Source organism: Odontesthes bonariensis, chromosome 17 (assembly GCF_027942865.1).
Source record: "Odontesthes bonariensis isolate fOdoBon6 chromosome 17, fOdoBon6.hap1, whole genome shotgun sequence".
In the NCBI taxonomy this organism is placed as follows: Eukaryota; Metazoa; Chordata; class Actinopteri; order Atheriniformes; family Atherinopsidae; genus Odontesthes; species Odontesthes bonariensis.
The window spans coordinates 17,656,994-17,679,978 of NC_134522.1; the positions used below are offsets into that span (position 1 = coordinate 17,656,994).

General features: G+C 42.2%; 1 protein-coding gene across 3 annotated transcripts in view; it reads right to left on the minus strand.

The window, feature by feature from the left end:
* The window catches only part of qkia (QKI, KH domain containing, RNA binding a), a 72,986-nt gene extending 52,895 nt beyond the window's left edge, over nt 1-20,091 (minus strand). For all 3 annotated transcript variants that reach the window (XM_075448083.1, XM_075448084.1, XM_075448082.1), the window contains exon 1: nt 19,642-20,091. In XM_075448083.1, the coding sequence (XP_075304198.1) occupies nt 19,642-19,786 (145 nt within the window). In that variant the 5' untranslated portion in view covers nt 19,787-20,091. The remainder of the gene's footprint in view (nt 1-19,641) is intronic.
* Between the last annotated feature and the right edge of the window lie 2,894 nt (nt 20,092-22,985).

A 22,985-nucleotide genomic window follows, 5' to 3' on the forward strand; every position in this document is an offset into this window, starting at 1 on the left:
CAGTCAGTTAAGAATATTAATTTATCAAATTCAGGAAATATTGTGTCTCTGGAAATTAACAAATCAAATACTCCAACCAATCCATGAAAGCATAACACAGGTGACTACTACTTGAATAAAATGGTCTAATACTGGAGAACCACCGATCTCCAAACCGCTTAGGCTACTGGGATCTTCTTCAACAGAAAACTCACCGAGAGTGAAGTTTGTTTTATTATCCTTATAAAACACGTCTTAATATCGAGCCTTTTGCCTTTCAACACAACAAAGAGCAGTTCTCTATTCTCTGAGACTGAACTGTGTTCATTTGCAGAACTTTTATCAGTAATGCAGATGATATAAATATTTAAGTGCAAGACGAGTTGCAGGTTGACTTAACTGGTCGACACATCGATGTCACTTCAAATCAGCAGTGCAAACACCTGTCGATTCACTTCAACAGTTTTTTTTCTATTAAATGTCACCAATGAATATAGGGATTGGGAGCTCTTTGTTTCCAGCGTGGTGGGATGTACTGAATTTCAACGTCTGCGTACCGATTGCCGATTCCTCTCCTTAAAATGCAGCTGACACACTCGCTGCAGGTCATCTGTTCCTGCATAGTTTATGCGTCATGCTGTCATTGTGCTTTAAAAGTGTTTTCATATTTAAAGTTTGTGGCTGAGTCAGCAAACTAGTTTCGACTGCAAAACTCCATGTTTGGCAACACGGAGAACACAAAATTGATGCAATCTTTCTTTTTTTCGTCAAAAACTTCAGGGTACATTTCCAAGCCATGCTGCTGCGCCTCCATTTTTAAAAAAATATTCTCACAACTCCTCTAAACATGCTTGTAAAATACAGCGTACATGTGACTTGTGGCAGAGAGATTTGAAAGGTTTTCTTTTGTATTTATTTAAACCGATTCCACACTCTTTTTGCTTCTCAAATGTTTATTTCAACAGTATCTATAGTACTGAATTTCTTCTGATACTGTGACTAATCTGCATAGCTGCTCGTCACTAACATGATGTGGATATAAGCACAGACCCCTAAGGGCCGAGGAGTCTAAATGGTTCCTGAAAGAAATGACGGGACTGTTTGCATCAAGAGGGAGAGATTTATGTTGTGTGTCAGGGATTTTCCTCAGGCAGCCCGAGTAGAAAGCTCTAGCGTCAGGTCTTTAAGTAGATGGGCCACTAAAGAAAGGACTGGTGTAACAAGGTTTCTGGATTCTCTTTTGCCCGAGCCAGGGGACGAAAAATAAATACATGTACATATACACACACATACACCTGCCAACACATGGGTAAACAGCAAGCTGAGACACAGAGGAGCTACTTTTTAATCCAAATTGAGATGGGCTGTGCTTTCTACGTGGGGGAAAAAATGCTTACACATAGCAACAGAAATACTATCCATTTGAAGCGTCCACTATGATTGTGTGAACATTTAGAAATGCTGGATTTAAGTGTACACGTGCATGTTTATATTCAAGCCAACTACCTCCCTGAAAGCAGCACATTTTGGTCTCCGAGCATCAATAATGAGCTGCAGCTGGCTGAAAATGCACACACATAGATAACAACTCATACAACATTTAAGCTTCAGCCCAGCCCTGCACAGGACTGCGTGTGCCCTGACACAAACTTTAGCATATACAATACATATAAAAACAAACAAGACATCGAAACATTAAAAAAAAAACACCCACACACGAGCTAATGAGCCTGTGTGTTTGGAGGCAGGACTCCCCTGAGAGGGTGAACCCACAGAAATAACACCCTGCACCGAAGGAGGAGGAAAACTGCCTCAGAGAAAAATCTGCTAAACAAATACAGCAGGAAACAAGAAGGAAGTAGTGCTGCATCCTTGTAGCCTGCCTTACTAGCCACTGGTTCACATTTTGTCTACTGACAAAGAGAAAGATTGCAACGATTACAGATTGCGGCTGTGCATTACACATCACTACAGAGTCTCCCTCGACTATTACTGGTTTACCTTTTTCCCGGTGATGAGTTAAAAGGGGAAATCAATAATGCAAACTTTACATGTTAACACTCCCTCTAATGGCAGGCGACACTAAAATAGCATCAGGATTAGCCTATTACAATTCCAGTTGTAAAACATTTACATTTCATATGATGAGACCAAATAAACGGTAAAAATCACTGGTACTGTGAATCAAAAACTGATAAAACAAAGAATGTAACTGGGTTTCTCCTCAGTGTATTATCATAAATGTTTTAATCCGCACCTTTAAAAACCCAAAATTACAGACAAAACACTGAGTTAAGTAGTCTTTCTCAATAAACACTGACTTCAACACATCTCTTTACATCAGGAACATTGAGAAGTTGGAGTTTAGTGCCTCCTCTATTCTGGCTGAGGCCCTGAGAATATCTGTGCTAAAATAGGAACATGTAGGTGTGGCGATGGCCAAGAACAGCAATCAGCAACGCTATTTATCATAATCGGTGGCAAGTGCAGAGCTTTCTGGGGTTGTCAGTGTCACTGCATACAGCAAGAGGAAAAAGTGCCAGACTGAATGCGTCTTTCTGCGCCTGTTGGCAGTAATGGGGACAGAGTACTGTAAAAAAATGTGTCATAGCATGTTAGTTTGGCGATTAAACAAAGCAAACAGATGAGGCGGACAAGAAGAGAAAGACCAGAGTAAAGGCAGAGCTGAGGGGAGGCAAGAGAGAAACAGCAATGGGGAGAAAAAAAGGGATGGAAGAGACTAGGCAAACGTTTTATGTTTGTGAGGTGTTCAGATTCTTATCCATTATGTAATACAATCACAGCGGTGTCTGATTAGACCCTAATTCACTCTGCATTATAACCACAATCTGAACAGTGCAGTTAGAGCAATATTATCTACAGTGACAAGAAAGGGGGGGGGGGGGGGGGCAACAGATGGTGAAGTCAACCTAAAGTAAAGTCTCTATGGCTCTATGAGGTGGCGGAGTTGCTTGAAGAAACGCTGGTCACAGCCAACGTTGCTTTGACTGAAACATTCTCTGTGAGCTGCACTTTGTTTGAGGGGCGCTGATTATCAACATTAGAAAGATGAGCATGTGAACACTAAGAAGACTGGAGGGAGAACTAAAATAAACAGGGAAAGCAAAGTCCAAGTAGTTCCAGTGGCAGCAGCAGCATTAATTACTCCATTAATACTTCATTAAAGCATTAATAGAGTAGCTAATGTTATTTTAATACCCATATTAAACCCGTTTTAAATTATTTCAACTAAATGTTTTGGCAACAAAAATGTTCTCAGTATTGGAGAAAAAAATATTATATAATTACATACAAATTAAAATTCTAACCTGAGCTGTTATGTTTTTAATATTTGGGCTGTCCTTCATTTAACTAAATATTTTGAGTGTCACACAACTGTAAATGATCTAAAGTTTTTTGTTTTTTTGGTTAAAGTTTAGTCTGATTATGGTAGCCTAACAAGTGTCATTTAAAAACTCAAGCACCAGAAGACACTGATGAATAGGTACAGTGACTGCTCTTCCAAACGTGTCCTAAAGGTTCACTGAGACCCAAGAGGCCAACTTTTAAAATTCCAACCATGAAAAGTTATCCAGCAGGGAAATAATTACTGTATACTACCTATGCTGGCAAGCCTTCTTTGTCTTGTTGTTGGATTCATATCAGACTTACTACTTCTAACATCAACTAAAAAGTTAAAAAAATATTCCATTTTTGGAAAAGACGCTCTGATATCCAGTAACATTCACATTCAGTGAAAATGAACGTGAAAAAATCCGGACTCCTCACTTACACCACCGTACTATTCCGGTGCTCAATTTAAAAGTAAAACGAGTGCTTCAGACAGCTTCAGCAGAGCTATTAGGACCTCAGTCTAAAATTAGAAAAAGGGATCATCTCATTTGATGATGTGGAACTGCTTTATGGGGATGTCAGTTGGTGGGGGGCAAGCTGGCAGCTCAATGAGCCATAGGAGTGCCAGTTTTGTGCATTCAGTGGGGTCTGCCAGAGAGTGAGGTGAAACTGCCAGGGAGGATTGGCTTAGTACTCTCAGGACTCTTAATGGCTGCCGCAAGGGACCAAAGTTTATTACTCTCTGCATGGGGGAACCTTTGATGGGGAGGGTGAATCTTGTGCATGCACATTCACACCTCTAAACTTAGGAGGAGGCACCCCAAGGTGAGGAATCAAGATGGATGACAATGTCCTTGTTACACACATTCACACGAGACAATTCCTTTACAGTAAGCACAAAAGAGACTTGTAGTTAGACAGCTATGAGCTCTTAGAGAAATATTTCCAATTAATTTGCAACTGTGAAAGAAAAGAAAATGTTATGTGGTAGTACTTCCTTTCTTTTATGTTCACTCTGTAAAGTAGGCCAATACGCTAGCTCAACTGAAACTGCCAACCTAATGCACACAAATGCAGACTCAGGCTCCTAAAATACCAAGCGAAGGCAGGCTATTTTACTGCTGTTTTTACCATCTAAGGGAGAGCCATATGTAGCATTAAACTGAGAGCCAAAGCAATAGTCATTTAACAGCCTGGCATTAAGAGAAAAGCCTCATGAACTGCAAATGGTTTCACAAATTTGAGGCGATATAAAAAAAGAAGCAACACGACAGGAAAGAAACAAAATGAAACAGCTGCCTCATTTACACCTTAATGCATACAGAAAGTTTGCCTTATTTCATTCAGTTTTAACTTATATCTGTGAGGTCCGATGCATACTACAAGGCATGCCAACTTATGACAGGACCAGTAAAAAAACATGAATAAATAAACATCTAAAAATACCCATATTACATAGTATTTTGATCAATGCATCACACAGGCACCAGAAGTCAAACTTTTTGTCCACGAGGCCTTCATAAACACGAGCATAAACGCTTTACACAGACACACCCCTGGACAAAGCAGGCTAAGTAAAACGAAGTACAGGATGCATGCTTTGAGCCCAACAAGATGTGAGAGTATAAGATAAGAAATGTTAAGAATAACAGGATGTTAAGCCAGGAAGCGAGCCCATGGGGTGTTGTGTCTGAGTATGAGTTGTGGATCTGAACAGTCCTTGGCCCCATTTTATGCTGCAGTTGCCCCAGAATTTGGAAAATGTAAAAAAAAAAGGGGGGTATCGTTTTCTTTTGCCTGCCATCTTAAGAAGCTGAAGATTTGTCCCATATCTTCTCAGTGGCCTGCCTGGCACTTATAAGGCTATAACATGACTCAAAGAGGTAACCAGAGGCTTCGGTAGAATAACTATAACCTTACAATATCGACCACTGCGAAGGATCTGAGAAATCCAGCCACCGTTTATTTGAATACTGTACTTTGCAAGCGTATGCACAGCTGTCCCCGTGGTCACACAACAATGGCAGGAAAGGTCCAGCTGTCAGAAGAGGAAACAACAGAGGAAGAGGATGGAAAGAAAGGCCCTCGCTGTCAATGTGAGAGGAGAAGATAACGTGCACTGTGCTTCCTGTCCCCACCTCTGTCACTACGGAGGCCACAGCGCACACAACCACTGGCAAGAATGGGAAGGAGGATCATTTGTCATCTTCCTGACATCAAATAAAACTAAATATCAAAATGCATGCGGTTTTCTACTGCCATGCGCTCTACCCTTTATACGATGCAGTTGTTATGTTTGCCGTTTGTCCCTAAAGGAATCATTTGCCCATCTGACCAAAAGTAATCATAATTCAGCAGAGCGCACAACGAAAACCAACCGATTTACATGAGGGGTGAGCGGTGGAAGACGCTAACACGTTCAGGTAATCATTTCCACCACAGTTAAATCCTGCAAAATGACAACACAAGAGATCCAGTTTAACTGTAAACCTTGGGCAAATACTTACATCAACTGTGACTACTGACTACCAGCAAGGAGCAGATGGGAGCAGCAGAAGCCTGCCTCAAGTGAAGCAACGAGGGTGTCAAACAGATTGCAAAAATAAATTAATCTAAAAAATTTACTCAATATATGTTTAAAAGGTGTGAAAGTGACAGAATGTGGTAAAAGCACAGTGTTTTCCATCACTCATGATCAGGGAATGAGGTCATCAGATAACGAAAAGAGGGCATTTGAACCATAGGAGGATAAGATCCTCATTGCTGTTTTCTTATATCTACTCGCTTCATCCGTCTATGGAGCAAAGTTATAGCTCATAAATGATCAATAGTTATGGAAGAAGAAAAAAAACTGAGTATGATAGATCAAGGATTAAAAAGTGTTACGGTACTTCAAAATGACAACAGCAGTGCACATGTGCAAAGGCAAAAATGGACAAAATATAGTTAAGTGCAATTCAAATTAAATTGAAAATTTGAATGAATACTAGTCAAGTCAAGTCAAATTTATTAGTATAGCACATTTCATGAACAAAACAATTCAAAGTGCTTTTTTACTACTATAATCCTCCTGCTTTTATACATTTGAGCACATTCAACGGCCAGCTGAACTACATGCATCTATTTAACTCATGGAAGGTAAAGATTATAGACATCTTTTAGTATCATCCAGAAATAAGGAATTAAAATGACAGACGAAAGCCTTCAAACGTAGATTTAACCGTTGCTTAACAGTATTAAGTTATATACTACCTGGTCAAATAAAGTCTCCATCACGATTTAACTATTGAAATTAGTTGTGTTTGTTTCGGTTTGGCTCCATCGATGTTATATGAACACACACGTTACATGTTCATGAGAAGACTTTACGTATCCTGGTGTAAAAATGAATCCAACACTGGTAAAAAATGAATGTTGTAACACTGCATAAACTTATCAAAACAATCCCACAGTGAAACAAAACTAAGGGCGGTGTGTGACATCGTGGTAAACTCAACTGAGTGTTCTGTATACGACCACTGGAAGCAACCATTCAGACACAAGTTAGCACTAATCACTTGATCTATAACACTGGCACTTTTATATTCATCTTTCTCGTGCTCCGTTGTAGTTTCTTCCACAGTTCCAGCAAGAGGAAACTTTCTATTTGGCCAGCTTTTTTCTGCTCTACCCTGAAGTGATTTTGCAATTGCATTAGAGTGATGGTGATGCATTTATGCAATGCCCAATTATAGCAAGCTGTGCATTTATATTCTCTACTTTGAAAACTCCAGAAAGAACATGGATTACAAATGCGGAAGACAAACGGGTTACATCACAGAATGTGTCCATGTCTGTGTACATCAGCTTGTTTCGTCCCTAAGCACAGGGCCTGCTGGGGCTTGTAGCTACCATCTTAAGTTCCAGTCTAACAGCCAGTCGCAGTCCCTGGGTGTAACAGTGCACAGACTCACATCACAGCTGTTGTTGTGTCTTTGTGCCAGTTCTTCATTGTCATCAAAGCCCGACAGGCTGATTTTCCCAAAATTGGAGTCTTATTACTTGAAACGCCAATGCTTCAATTCAAATTGGAAATACAAGCAATGTGTTAAATACCTGGAGAGATATACACGGTCCCTTCTCAGAACTACAATAGTTCTGGGCCAGGTGTCTAAAATAGACTAAACAAGGGTCTGGTGGTCTTCAGTCAAGCGTGCAGATTTTCTCTGTACAAACAAACATGGCACAGCTTCTAGACACTGATAAATTCTGGGTGTCTAATGCACTTCCTGATACTAAGTTTGCCATCCTGAAGGACACACAATGAATAAGAGAAGGAAGGGGCCCTGACTGGCCTACTTCCTCCTATCTGCAGATCATAAGAACATCCACTCTTTGTTTGTCTGGTGCTGGGAGATAACCTGCTCGATCTGTTCAGTCATGATGAATTTAAATTTTTTACCATCTAAAAAAAAAAAAAAAAAAAAAAAGCAAAAACTGTTGTATGGGTGAGAAGAACTGGGTCAGAAAGATAAAATGGGAGGAGAAGGATAAAAGGAAATGCAAGAATCCTTCATGGTGACTCAACTGTCTTTAACCAAGCTTCCCCGGTGTTAAGCTTTTAAACATTGATCTGTCTCAAAGTGCTTGAGCGTGAGGGCTTACCTAATCTGCAAGTGCATATGCATGTACACAATTAAAGCCAACGGGTATGGGCATGTTGTCTCTCACAACGGATGTCTGGGCCTGGCAGTGAGTGAGTGAAGAACTGAGCACAAAGTACGATCCTGTGCGCAGACAGCGAGAGCTGGGTTGATTCAAACTGACAGACCGTGTTGCAGGCCTTTAATGTCACCACTGGTCCTCTCATGAAAGAGGCAATGTAGCCCCAAGGCTGGATTTTTGCCACACATTCTCACAAACAAGTACAGAGGGAAGCAGCAAGAGAGAAAACAAATGGCAGCGGAGAGCTGGCGAGGATACATAAAATCTAAAGAAACAGAAGATGAAAGCAGAGACTGCAAGACAGACCAGACAAAAGAGTGACGGAAGCTGTAGTCACTCTGCTAAAATAAATAGGTGAAATGACAGAGCCAAGAGAAATGAGTCATTCCAATGGGGGAATTTATACTGCTGGAAAACGCTAGGATAACAAACAGTCCTCATATCAACACTGCATTAGCAAAATGGAAGGCAAAAGGCACATGTGCATGTTTAAAACAGAGGGGAAAGACATAAGAGGGAAAAAAAAAAGAGGGCAAATCAAACTGTAAGTGCCTGTCTGAGGTGCAGACACAGCATGGAGATGGGCGAGGAAGAGAGCAGACAAACCTGGGCCTAGTTCATCTAAAGTGTCAGATACTCAATAAAAATAAACTTTAGGGAAGGACTCCCATCACAACAGACTAAACTTCAGATAACTACACTCTTGGAAAGCAGAGAAGAGGAGATGAGAGGGGAGGGGTGGAGAGTAGAGGAACGCCAGAACAGGGGACTGAGGAGGAAGATTAAAGGGGACGGAAAGAGACAACTCCGTCTTCTTGCAGACTTTTCTACACCTTAAGGTGTCAACAGCAGCTGGCACCATGCTCATGCCCACACCAGCCCCCCCCCTTGCTGTGTGAACACACCATTCATCCTCAGCTGCAATTAATCATGCTTACCCTTAAGGGGTCGCTCATTTAATTCACCAATGTAAGGCAGGTAGTAAAAAAAAAAAAAAAAAAATAACAACAGCAAAGGTTAAGCCTTGATAACAAAGTCAAAGCCTCCATCTTTAAAGTCATTGTGCTCGCAGTCAGTCAGCAGTTACACGTTCAGCTGAGTCATGGCACGGTTACGGCAGGACACGGCACACTGTGGACTGTGAGTAAAAATGTTCAGGACACTGCTGCTTCCAACTTTCTCGGTGGGAGACATTGTGCATGTAAGTATAGCTGAAATCAATGCACAGATGTTGTTTTTAAGTTAGCTAAATGTTATTTTTTTTCTGATGAAGCTGTGGTTATAAAATCAGAACTTCATGAGAGAGCGACAGTCTGGAAAGGGTTTAAGCGACCACAAGTTGGCACGCAGTCTTAAAGCTGCAGTCGGCAGGTTTTCAAAATTGCGAGTCTAAAGTCGGAAAATTCGAACTGATACAACTTTCAGGTCCCTCCCCCAACCTCTAACAAGCTCCGAATCGCCCCCCAAACCCCTCCCCCTCTGTGGACGAGGTTGTGCACGTGAGTTCACACCAGTGTGAGCGCACACAAGCTGGGGCAGACTCACGCTCAGCAGCGTGTGCACAAGCTGTGATTGACAGGTAGGATTCCTCCACCCTAACTTGATTGGTTAAAAACAGCCGGGAGCGCTCGGTTTTTGCAAGCATGATTACAGGCTTCAGAGGGAGCTACAGATTTCGGGATTTTTCCTAAACAGCCTATTTAGTATTCTACTTCCAGAATCCCATGACAGTTCAAGCTAATATGACTAAAAAAAAGTTGCCGACCGCAACTTTAATGGGCTGATTTTTAAAAAAGGGGGGAAAAAAGAAAATGTGAATTAGAGCATCTCTACTGAGAAAAAAAAAAACTGTATTCCAAATAACTGATTTTCTTTTTTTTTTTTTTTTTTAAAGGTGCAAAAAGATTGCAAATTGCAAAAGCTCCCAAAAGTCCAATTCTGATCCAAGAAAACCCCATGTCAGCAATGTAACTGAGTGTGACCTAACATCACATATTAGTCATTGCTTTGACCCAAAGCTCAAAATCCAGAATTCAAGGCCCAGAATTACAAACACAGCTGGGGTCAGAGGGACGTACTGAATATTACCCAAACAATCACAGCACTATGACTCAAAAGAAGAGAATCTCTTTGCCACAATACTTTAAACAACAATACATTTCAGGTAAAACTGGATAAGTCATTCCTGCTGTTTCAGGGTAGATAAGTAGAAACCATTTTAGCTGAACTAAGATTTGTCCAGTTACAAAACCAGCTCAACACACGTCCCATTCATCTCATGCTCACTATAATGTTTATATCTCCATTCCTTTTGCACTCATTTTTTAAGAAACAGCTGCAGGGAAGCAACATAATATTTGCCCTAAGAGAGAAATCAACCCGGCACTCAGGTGTATCACGAACAGTCCAAAGTGGTGCTCTTGGGGTAGGGAAATCCACGATCAGAAAAGAAATAAGTCCCAGGCACTCAAAAGTAGAACGGGAAGAAGGTATAAATTAAAAAGCCTTTAATGACTTTGGCTAATCATAATAAAATGCCAACATGTTTCAACCACCACCGTGGTCTTTGCCCTGCTTACAGACTGCAACACACATCACTACAAGCAACCATGGTGACCTCAGTTTGTTTCTATTCTTTCGCATACAAAACAATACGTCTGGCCATGTGATTCACTATGAATAAACAATCCTGCTCTTCAACATGTTACTCATCTTACTGTGTTTACATTGAGAGTAACAGTACATATTGATATGAAGATTAATGACTGCACACACCCTGTCACTGAGCAGCTTAAAAAAAATTTAAATAAAATTAAAAAACAGTCAACACGGTGCACTCTGCCAAAACAACTAACCGAGTAATACATAAATACAGCATGTAACAAATGTAATCCAGTGTTGTGGGCTTGTCTGACAGAGCATTTGTGTGCATACTCCTATGTGAACTTGAAAGAATGACACAGTGTCTGGCCCATTAAAGCACAAAAAGCCATTGTGTACCATTCGCTGAGAGGACACAGAGGGGTGGCATGCAGAGCTGAGGAGGGGTCAGTGGCCTTGCTCAGAACCAACCAGATGACCTCATTCACAGCACATAGGAATCCTCTGTGTCCCCCCACTGTTCTTTATCACACAGACCATCCTCCCCTTGCTCTCGGTTGCCTTTTTTGCTCACAGCGAACACAATCGATCAACAGAGCGGGGACGAGGGCCACGTTCAGTTACCCTTTAATATAGTCAACACATTCTTTCCTGCTACTTATCTGTGGATTTTCATGTCAGTCTTTCCTGTTACACAATGCTACAGAGGCTCTTTGTCTCACCCATTAGAGACTAATCATACAAACCACCATTGTCTCTGCTCTGTAATCTCCTCCTCACCACCGTACGGATGAAGACAGACAGACAGACAGACTTGAGCCTAAACACAAACAGACAACTTGCACTAAAAATTACCGACTACTTGCGGTTGCAGACTGAGTTCGTTCACGTGCTGCCGTTGAATGCGTTGCACATGGACATAAATTATGCTGAACAAACCATGTTTTACATTACAGCACAAGACCGTGGGGCAAACATCCACTGTAAAATACAACTGTGCAACACATGTAACTGGAGCTGGGCTCGACAGCCACTCTAGTGTCACTGAGACTGAGAATACCAAGAAGCTGCAACGCTGCTGAAAAGAGGAGAGCATAGTGAAGAAAATCTGCTCTTAGTGACATGAAATGCTCCAAGAAATGTGTGCAAACTCAACTGTCCCCTTGTCATAAAATAAAAACAAACAGAAAACAAGTTTTAAAGGAAACGCGACTCTCCTCTTTTCCCTCCTTTCCTAACGCTACGTCACAAACTAAAGTAATGACAGAAAATATGCCAAAGGTAACTTATATAAAACAACTTTTTTAATAACTTGTTTTGACAACATGGTGGAGGTTTTCACAAAGTTGCTCTTTTTGAAAGGATGAATTACACTTTCAGGGTTAAGACTGGACATAAACCTAATAAACACACCACTTCAGATCTTATTTTCACTGCTGCCAGCACTTTAATCTCAAATTACCACTTAAAATAATCCAATGACGACATACTTATAACACCTTTTGTCTTCTTAGTACTGAAAATCTATCCCACGGTAACGGTTCCAATTCATATTTTATACAAAACAAGATCCACCGTTTACAAACCATTTAATGTAAACTAAAAACAAGTCTATACGTTAAGAGTAGATCAAAAATAACCAACTTCCGTCAAAAATGGTCAAATAGCGCATTTACAAATGTATCAAAGACAACATCGATCACATTTGCATGTGGTTAATGTGACGACGTAAAAAACTGGATGTGCAGGAACGATGCTGAAATGTGTCGAAGCTGAAGACATCCAGACTGCAGAATGTTATTATCACTCCCACTGAGCAGTGCTGCTGCTACATGGTGACCAGAATAACAACAACAGACTTCCAAACAGAAATGGCCGAAAGACACACGGAGCATATAGAGGAAGAACAAAATGACAAAAGGAAAATGAGATATATTCATGGAGCTGAATACATCTCAAAACTTCTCTTCGATCCTCATGGACAATGTGAAATCGCGGGACAACAACATACATCAGCAAACAGACCGCTGAGTTTTCTGCGAGGTTTCACAAAGACTCGGATAGATCCTATTGTTCACTGTAAAGCTTTCAGGCCCATTGGGCAAATAAGAATAAATCTGAGAGGGAAGTAGAGAGATTTGACAACAACAAATCAACAAGTGACGACAACAAATGCCTCCTTGATGCAACTCTTCTGTAACACAGATGTCACTAAACACACACAACAAGCATTTTCAAAAGCCAATTTGTTTATCCTCTAAATCCCTTGATATACCAACTAAAGAACCATGTCTGCAGTCATTTACACGGCTACTGCAAGAACCCAGATGCTGCCTCTCGGTACTTTATTGTAATCCGTGTTAATTCTTGACAAAAATCTCACGATTTTGCAGTTTCTCCTGATTTCTAAAACATCGCTTGGATAGCAGTGCGCCATAGAGACATTTTATCACCTGTTTCATCACTTTTTTTGGCCCTGAGGGGAGATCATGACAGCACTGCCTGCTCTTGAAAAACCACAAAGAAACGACACGGGCTGCACTTAAATTATTCATACTTGATTTATCGGCCGGCCTGTGACTAGTGAGAAACCAAGGAAAATCCAAACAAACAGACTGATCTTCTGGGTTATTTTTAAGAGGATGCGATTCATGAAACTTCTTGTCTACTAGGTTTCGATGAAAATGTGGGTGCGGAGATGTAGCAACGGTAAACAGTAAATGTGCAAATATGGCGCTGTGTGGAACAAACAAAGGCAAGTGGACTCTGATATTTACATACAAGTGCCCTCTTGACAGCTGTGAACCAAAAATATGGAAACTCTTCTTGCAACATTTCTAAATATGCGAAGCAAGGTATATGTTGAAATGCGTTAAAATGGCACTCGTGTTAAACTGAGCAAAAATCCACTGACAGAGAGTGTGTGTGTGGGGAAAACAAACATCAGGCTGGAGGTTAAGTGCTCCGACTGTGCTCCCGGTGAAATTCCTGAGCTGGCTGCCAACGCTCGCTTGCCATTCCTCCTCTGAAAGGAGGGAGAAAATGAATGCAGACTGGTGGGTGAGCAGCAGAGGAATAGAGTGAGCATTCAACCTATGTTTTTTTAACCTCCATGTTAGAAATGAGGGGGGCAAACTTTAAATGGTGTCATGATTCCTGAGAAACTTCGCTGTCAGCCATGACATCCACCCTGACGGTTTAGAGGCTTGAAAACTAAGAGAGAAAAACAGGATCGAGGGGATTTCTATGAGCAATACAAGTGGGAGAGATATGTGAAACAGGCAAGGAATGTAAAAGGGTGGTGCTGGTATTTCAAACTGACAAATGTTGTGTGTGCTTCTTTTTCTCACAAAGTGTATGATAAAAGTATGTGATGAGAGTCGATTCATAATATAATAAGTCAAAGGAGTCATCAGAATGAGAAAGACAGACCCCTCTCTGTTGAAAAGGGTATGAAAAAAAAAAAAGGCTCCTCTTGTCACCACAGCAAGAAAACAGCTCCCCCCTCCCTCTCCGTGTCTGTCAGATGGAAAAACAAACCACTGACTTGCGTTCTCCATGGTGCTTTCCTGTCTGAAATAGGCATGGCTTCCCGCAGAGGTTTTAGTCAGACAAAAAAACAAGTTTAAAAGAAGAAAAAGTAGGAGAAAAATAGTGTAAAAAAAAAGAAAAGAAAAGAAAAAGTGACAGAATTTGAGCAATTGGAGGAGCCCAGAGTTCAGAAACAGGAGTAAGCAACCCAATTTAAAGAACAAGTCAACGAGTACACCATCCCTTTTCTATCTTCCACTTAAAATGCTTTTTCTTCATCTTGTAAACATGGAGTAAACACTCAGAGACACCACTCTCACTTCATCACAAAACACAATGCAAAATTCATTCAAGAATACTCCGTGCTGCTGGTTACCTTATTAATTTAACACAACTGTTCTGCTTTTAAATGCCTGAGGGAAAAAAAGAGAGAGATAAATGGCCTCCAGCATCGTGTTGTCTAACAGGCAGCAGTATATAGAGAACACTTAAGTCTTTTTGCGACCGTCTGTTAGATAGCCGGCCAGGCGGTTGGGGAAGGGCATAAGACAGGAGACCAGGCAGAGGCGGCAGTGATAAGGAGGCCCCAGCACTCACGGGATTGAGCCCTGAGATAAGAGCGTGGAGCTGTCGCTGGATGACTTTATCATACAGCATCCACCAGGGAATCAACATTGCTGGGGTTAGAGAGGTGGGCCAGGGGAGCAACACAGGCCTCAACGTTGGGAGTCATAACAGTGACCAAAGCTGGCACCCACACTGTGGTGGGGCTCCTGGATAACAAATAAATAAACAAGCATGAGCAAGACAGACAGGGCAGGCAACACCAGGTCCTGATACAAACCTCCCACCACCTCGCCCTGTCAGACTTATGCCACCACCTAATTTATTACCGGGGAGGAGAGACTGTGTGAGAGGGACCACATAAGGGTGAGGTAGTAGTAGACAAAGAAAAACAGCACAAAGCATTCAATTTTGCCTTCTCACTGGTGGCTGCAGCTCAGTAAACCAGCTCACAGAATGGCTCTTGGTTAATTAAATTCCAGCTTATCACTGGTGCTTCGGGAGAGTGTGAGGAGAAAAGACAGGGCTGGGGTATAACAGGTTTCTGCTCGCAACACCAGTCGTGGCCTAACACCCCCAATTCTCTCTTTCTGTCAGTCTATCTGTGTTCCCTCAAAGAGCTAAGCAGTATCTCACTTTGTGAGTGCTGCTTAATCTTGTTAGCTCCTAAATTGATTGAACGTCAAAGGTTACTACAGGGCTCGGCCTGAAACGTTAAGGGTCAAGCTAGAGTGGGAAAGTACACTAGGGCCCTGGCATACAGACGTATAAAGAGCTAAAAAAGGAACATCAGGTAGGATGCAGACTCCTAGCGTTGTCCCATTCATCACAATCTGCTCTCCAAACAGCTGCTCCCAAGGGACCGGTTCCCGACAGACACCACAGTGGACAGCAGACAGTTTGTTCTCCAAACACTGACAGCTCTCTCAGGAACGGCCTGTTAAATTATAACACACATGTAGACTCAACTGTACGATGATGCAGTCGGGAACAAACGGGACATTTACCGCAGTGCACGCTGTGTGGTGGTTCCACGAAGCTCACCACACAATACGAGACAGAACAATGGGCCGTTTAATGTGCGAACAAAAACTCAAAAGTAAGTTTGTGTGTGTGGCCAGAAGTGAAATGTGTCTTTTCAGTCCTGTTACATCACATTTTCAACTGGCTTGTTCTCTCAGTCCAAACTCCAGCCAAAAAAAGATTCAAATATCAGCATTTGTAAGAGTCGGTGGGAGGGTTTCCCCACCGTGTCAGTGCATCTACCAACGATAGTTGTTGTTTTTTTAAACGTTGCTCTGGATATAACTCGTCTGAACCTCGTGGCTCCCATTCCACTGTGTACTTCTGTCTCAGGCGCTAAACAGATGTGTTTGACTGACACTTCCAGATGGTAAAAACAGCATCCTCAAAATTTCCCACAGCTTGGTGGTCTTCTCTGGGTGAGATTAAGCAAAACTGAAGCTGTTCAGCATCTACCTTCATGCTGCTGCAGCCATTGTTCTGGTGGGTTTAAAGACGACGGCTCACATGGGCATATTCGGCCGAACGGCAATATCTCTCTCTTTTATTATTTTTTTTTTTTAAACCAAAAATAAATAAAAATTCATCTAAATGAGTTGATATTTTTTTACAGTTTTAATTGTAAGGACTGGTTAAGGGGAGAGGAGGCACATTTCATAACAATAAAAAAAAAGTAAAAAGTTCTCCCAGTCTCTTGCGCTATGCTACTCTCCAACACTACCATGCTGCATCTCTAGATGTTATATAGCCCGTCTCCATCTGCCAAGAGAAAATATAGCAATTTGAAGCAGCTTGTTGGCAGGCAGATCGTAAAGAGAAAGAAAAAAATCTCCACAGCAGGTGTCACCTCAGGGAGATGAACAACTGCAACGCAAGGGGATTTCAAAAGAGGCCTGTCAATCGGCCAGAATGACCTTGAGGGACGACATACATATTGGGAAAGTAACTGTGTGTGTGGGGGTCCGCGCACACATGCTCCCAGAGCAGGGTGGGAGCAGTCATCGCACACAAGGGTGGTGTCGGCTTTCTTCTGCTATGGAAACAGCTGTGTAGACATGCAAAAGAATGATGGGTGGGTTCGGGAGACTTGCAGCTGCTGTGAGATGGGCGAACTGGGGGGAAAAGTTAGAGGTGATCGACTGCAAGTGGTTGCGTTTGAGCTTACATTGGGAGCGCTGAGGCCTGACACGGAAGGCAGTTAAGCCATTCGTTCACATTTAAGTCCACAAACAATGCGTCAACTGAGATGTGCTGTCATGGTAGTTTCACGGACAACGCAATCGCTTTGAGCACCAGCAGAGAAGAACTGTACAGCTTTGTGGACGGATAAGGACCGCGTTTAACTTTCTCGCGCTTTTTACTTGGTTTATATTTAAACCAGAACTCCTGGTGGATCGGTTCCACCTCTACCTCCGTCTGAAACATACGTAACTTAGTGTAACATCTGCTCCTCCCTGCTGCCTTGACAAGGCAGCCGCTTTCACCTGGACAGAACTGGCTGAGAGGTAAACAACAAGCTCAGGTGAGAGAACGATGCGCACCAAGTGAAACACAGATTCGAGCCTAGACACCGCCTTGCTTAACTGGATGTCGCTCAGGCCACTAAAACAAATCAAACGTAATGCACACTGAAAAGTATTCAGCCAAAGCGAGATAATTATTTTACACATCCTTGATTAATAAAAAAAATTCCAGGATTGATTGTACTGGACATGCTGGGGTCAGTTTACACCAGATGGGAACAGGGAGTGAGAGGAGAATGGCCCCAAACATCACCTCAGAGCTGCAGTTCAATCCACACTGAGACCAAACCAAACAACCCCGCACCAAAGGCTTCCCCTGCACCAACATGGCTGTCATCTCACACACAAACACCACTTTTGGCAGCAGGGTAAAGTTTGGACTGATGCTGTGGAAACCACTGTAAACCTAAGACATGTGCGACTTTGGAGGAGTGAGACCGGTGTTGGGACGCTGCACACGTCTCAGTCGCTATTTCCTATAAACACCAGACAGGGGGAAAGAGTCCATCCATATTATTACAGGTCTGTTTGTGAACCCTGAGCAACAAAGTTCCCCTTAAAGCTACAAAAACATCCGATGAAACCTGCATTTCATGGACTATTGACTTTTCTTTTTTTTTTTAAACCTCACCTTTGACCCTTTAAAAGATTAAAAATTAGTTCCATTCCTTTCTTAAACCAAAACGCAAATATCTCTATTAAAACAAGCTTTTATGGGGTGCGAAGACTATTAGGATTTTACTGATGAGATCACACTGATTTACAACTTCTGCTAGATCCCTGTAATACTGAACTTGGGCGTCATTTCTCCTGATAAAGCACCGACAATTAGGTTTAATTTGTCTAATGTCGACAAATAATTACCCTATTGTACTTCCCTATTGGTGGAGGGTAGGAAACGGCTATGTTTGTCCCTTCAGCGGCTTGTTCATCAGCTCGCAAGACAAGACAGAAAATCTTTTCAGACCGGTTTAACAAGTACATACTACAGAGCCTGCTTATCCAGATATCCGACCGAAACCACCGAGGCTGCCCGAGGTAATCACCAGTTTATAGATGAATAAAACGTGGCGTATCATTATTATTATCATTAGTATTATTCACCGTGATGTCCAACACTACACACAGCGCGGGGACAGTCTGCCAGGGGGGGCTGTGGCGCTCTCTAGTGTCCCCCAGCTCACTGACATAAACCACATTTCAACCTTCCGCTTATACCAGCTTATGTTGTTGATCATATCAACAGAACCGAAGCAATGAAGCCAAATTGATCCGAGCCCGTGAACGAGCTCAAATCAGGGACGCGGTGAGACAGATGTCGGCTTGTAAATGTATTTTGTCTGGACGGCACCGCCGATTTAAAAAAAAAAAAAAAAAAAAAAAAGGGGCGACGCATTTCTCGTTGGGCAATCTCGACTGGACTGGAAGAAGAAAAAAAAGAGAAGAAAAACACGACGTCTTTTTAAAAAAAAAAAAACTGGGGAAGGAAATGGTTTAAAGAAGCAAACCCTCGCTTGAGGACTAATGTTTGAGTAGCTAAGCAGAGGAGAAATAAGGGATAAAGCGACACGTTTAATGAAAAAGTTGAACGGCCGAAATAATCTCAGTGCACCCCCTCCTCCTCCCAGCGGCAGCAACTCTCTGGCCATTGTTTGGGCAACAAGCACACATTCCTCCGTGGTGTTTCACTCGGCCGCTGGGTAACAGCTAACCCGACCCTCGTCACACAAAAAAAATGTGAAAGTGAGCGCCAAACAGTGTAGTCTCAACCTAAACAAATGCGATTCAAAGCACCGACTGTCTTTCTTTTTTTTTTTGATGACATACGTGGTGAAGTTAACACCGCCAGTCTGAAGAGTTCAGCGGAATGCAGACACCCAGGCTCGCTAGCTTAAAATGTGGCTAACCCGAGCTAAACTGCTGTGGAACATGTGGAATCAGGCCCCGTCTTAATAAACGGAGCTCTACTTCACCCCAAAGTGGGCTTCAAAGCTTTTTTTACATTTTTTTCTGTACGTATTACATAGTTTTGCTCTTTCTTCGAGAGTTAGACAAAGTTTTGACCTCGTCAAACTCCGCTGAAACTAAACCGTAACTCAAACACACCCACATCTCGCTGTGGGCTGAAACAAGATACAACTAGATTTCTTAAAGCTGGATGTGAGGCATAACTCGTTGGAAGTTCTGGGTGTTACTATGTCTGCCATAGACGACAGAGAATATAGAGGGACCGCTACTAGTGTGCGCCTGGCTGATATTCTGCAGCAGGGGATACCCAGGGAAGCTGTACCGACATCGGACTGCGCCGTGGTCACGATCCCCCTCCCCAGGGTCTACTCTGGGTCTCCAAAATGGAACTTACCTTCATCTAGAAGCCTCTCTAAGTGTGTGAAGATGCCGCAGAGATTTGGCAGGCTGGTCATGAGCTTCTTCTCGTTTAATAATTGCATTAAATAGTCGGGACTCGGCCTCGGTCGCTCCTTCACTTCGACCTCTCCGACCATCATCTTTGCGGCGAGAGCGGAGAATAAACCACCGCGAAACACAGAATCCTCCTTTAAGAAAAAGAGAAAAAGAGAAAAAAAAAACGAAAAAGAAAAAAAAACTTGCTGCTCCAATCCCTCGTTTCCCTCCTCCTTGAGAGCAGAAGACTCTATAAGCCCCTCTGAAATTCAGGTTTCGTTGGTTCTTGTTGTTTGAGTGGCGAGGGGGCAAAAAGGAAACCGTTATCTCCCTTCCACAGACTCGTGCGCCGTACTCTCCTCTATGCCGTGTGCGCTCGGGGACGTTCGATTCCACCACTGTAGGCGCGAGAGAGCGTTCCACCGGAAAGGGTCCGTCCTCCTCAACGCTTATTGGCCAGCTGGTATTTCATGAGACCAATGGAAGAACCAATGAGCGCGCATACTTGAGCCAGGGGGCGGAGAGGAGTGGTCAGTAGAATGATAGACAGGAACCTGGACCAATAGGATGCAGTGCGGAGGAATTCACAGAATACCCCTGAAGTGTTGTCAACAAAAAATAGCACAAAATCATTCCTTTCTCACTTCCCTCATTTACAGCCATGAACAAATGTTTGAACGTGTCTGTTATGCAGAGGTTCAGAAGCATAAGGAGTCAGGAGGAAGCTCAAAATATATATTCAAGACAGATACACAAAACAACCAAAACACGTGTACAAGTGGAGAGGTTTAAAAGAGATATTAAATTACCAGTGGGATACAAAATTATAACAGAAAGTTGTGCAATGACAGAACGGCTATAAAGCGGTGGATAGTGATTGAAAAATAAGCAAATGTTGCACAATCATAAAAAAACAAAAAAAAAGATCAAAATAACCTTAATGTGGTACAAGATGAACTTAGAAAGACACAAAAACGACCACAATGTGACACAAAATGATCGCAAAACTAAACACCCATGAAGAGATGTTAAGTGATCAAAGCAAGACACACTTGAAAAGTAAATAAATCAAGTTACACTAACTCATAAACACAACAAACCTTTAAATGTTTGTGCTCAGGAGTTTGATTTTTTAACATGGATGATAATAAGCTGGGCTTCCATGTTTAATCTAAATGCAATATCCTGATTATCATGAAAGGTAAGATGAGACTCAAAAACAGATTACCCATGCACAAGTAAATGCAGTCATTGTCATGTGTACTTACGTTAGAATGTACCCACCCCGCGCGACAAAAAAAACTACTTCTCCTTCTAGTTTTTCTGGTTGTGACTGACTTTAAGTTGCTTTCATTTCCACTTTAGTTTGTTGAACAAAAAAAGGGTTACCAGCATTGTAGAGAGATTGTTTAGAATGTTTGGTGCACTTTCATGTATACAAAGTCTCTCCGCCGTCATCAATAGGATTGAGAAGAGATTTTTTTTTATACTGTGCAAAGACATCAGTACATGCTGCATTTTGCTTGTTCGGTGACAAAGCAGCATTCCAGCGCCTTCTAGAATTTACAAGGTGTGGTGTAATTTTTATTTAGAAATGGGTCCCTTAGTCTGGTGTGGACTAGTGATCTGCTTTGAATAGTCATACGTGGGTTGAATGTGTGTTCAGTTTTCCGCTTCGTACACAGGGCTTGTGTGTGACAGACGTAGCTCTTCACTTGCCAAGACCAGCCCACGGATCAGGCTGATTGTGGATTTCATCTGGGGGTTCAAGTTAAGACTGAAATGTGAAAAAGAGAAAACAAGGAAGACAGGGAGGAAAAGATCAACCTGTGCTGTCCATTTCCAACAAGATGGCTATTGTTACTCAAGACTTGTATGACTTGTTATCTGTCTTGGGACCAATTGATCAGTCCTCCAGAAATCAATGTAGCCTTTTCATCGTTCTGTCCTTGGTAGGACCTTTCCACGTACCCTCTAAAGATTAACATACTTGATCAATACAACACACACAACCAGCTAGCTCCAGTTACCCACTGCTTACTAAGATGAACCACGAGTGGTTCGTTCTGATTTTAACAGCTGTTGGTCGAGAGGCACCCGGCTAAATCTAAGCCTTGACCTTAGCCTCCATTCAATTTGTCCGCTTAATGCTCGAGTCTTTGTTAGAGAAGTCCCCGTATGGATGTTTGAAAGCTGCCACTGCAGCACTAAAAACTCCTGGCCTTTAGCTAAGTTTGGTTGCCTCTGTGTCTGTGAAGAAGATAGGCAGCTAAAGGTGAAGCAAGCCACTGTAATATACTTTGTCTCATATTCAGCAGATATCTCCTCATGGTCTGCGAGCTGTGTGCTCTGAGCGTCGGCTGATAAAAAGGCTTGTGTTTGTAGACAACCTTGACTCGGTCCAGTGTTGTTTGTGCTCATGCACAGGACGAGGAGTTTATTTTTTGCAATAATATTTCGAAGAACGTGATGGTGGTGCATTTAGATGTAGCAGCTTCTCTTGGTCCCAATAGTGTAGTCTTAACATCTGTGCAGTAACACATCGTGTATTTCAACAAGTCATCCGTCGAACAAAGGGAAAAGATACGAGATCCACCCAAATAATGAAACTCGGGTGCCTTGAATTATTCCACAACATAATTTGCTCCAACTGTTGCTGCAGAAGCAAAGCGAAGGATTGGTAGAATCCAGACTGGACTACCTGGAAACAGACCAGGTATCCACATCCTCCTTGTCACCACTGTGCACTTCACAGACAACAGAATGCACCAAATACATCTTCTGGGGTCTACCCAGTGTGACAAGAGGGAACGCTGTGCTTTCAACTTTACAGAAACATAGTTCACTGGTTGGTGTTTTTGATCATCGACCACCGGCAGTTTATATCTGCCTCGGGAATTTACAGCCAGTCTTTTGGTGGCTGTATGCATTTCTTCTTGCTGCAGTAACATGACAGAAAGTCAAGGCCTGAGAGAGGCTGCATTATAATGCACTGTGGGTCTCTGTATGTCGCATATATATATATATATATATATATATTGTTATGTTAGTATTGCTGGTTTTGCTGACTGTAAATCCAACTCATCCTCTCGGTCTCTTCCTTACTGAATTAACTCCGCCTGGATGATGCGTTTCTGTGCTTGCATGTTGATCATTTGATGCCATGTTATACATCACAACTTTTTTATTTTTTTGTGAGACACATCATATAAAAGGCTAGATTGTTGGTGTCGTCCAGTTGGCTGTGAGCATCAATTCATTTATTGGGGTAGAGCTTCTAATGGAGCACTGAGGGGTCGTCTC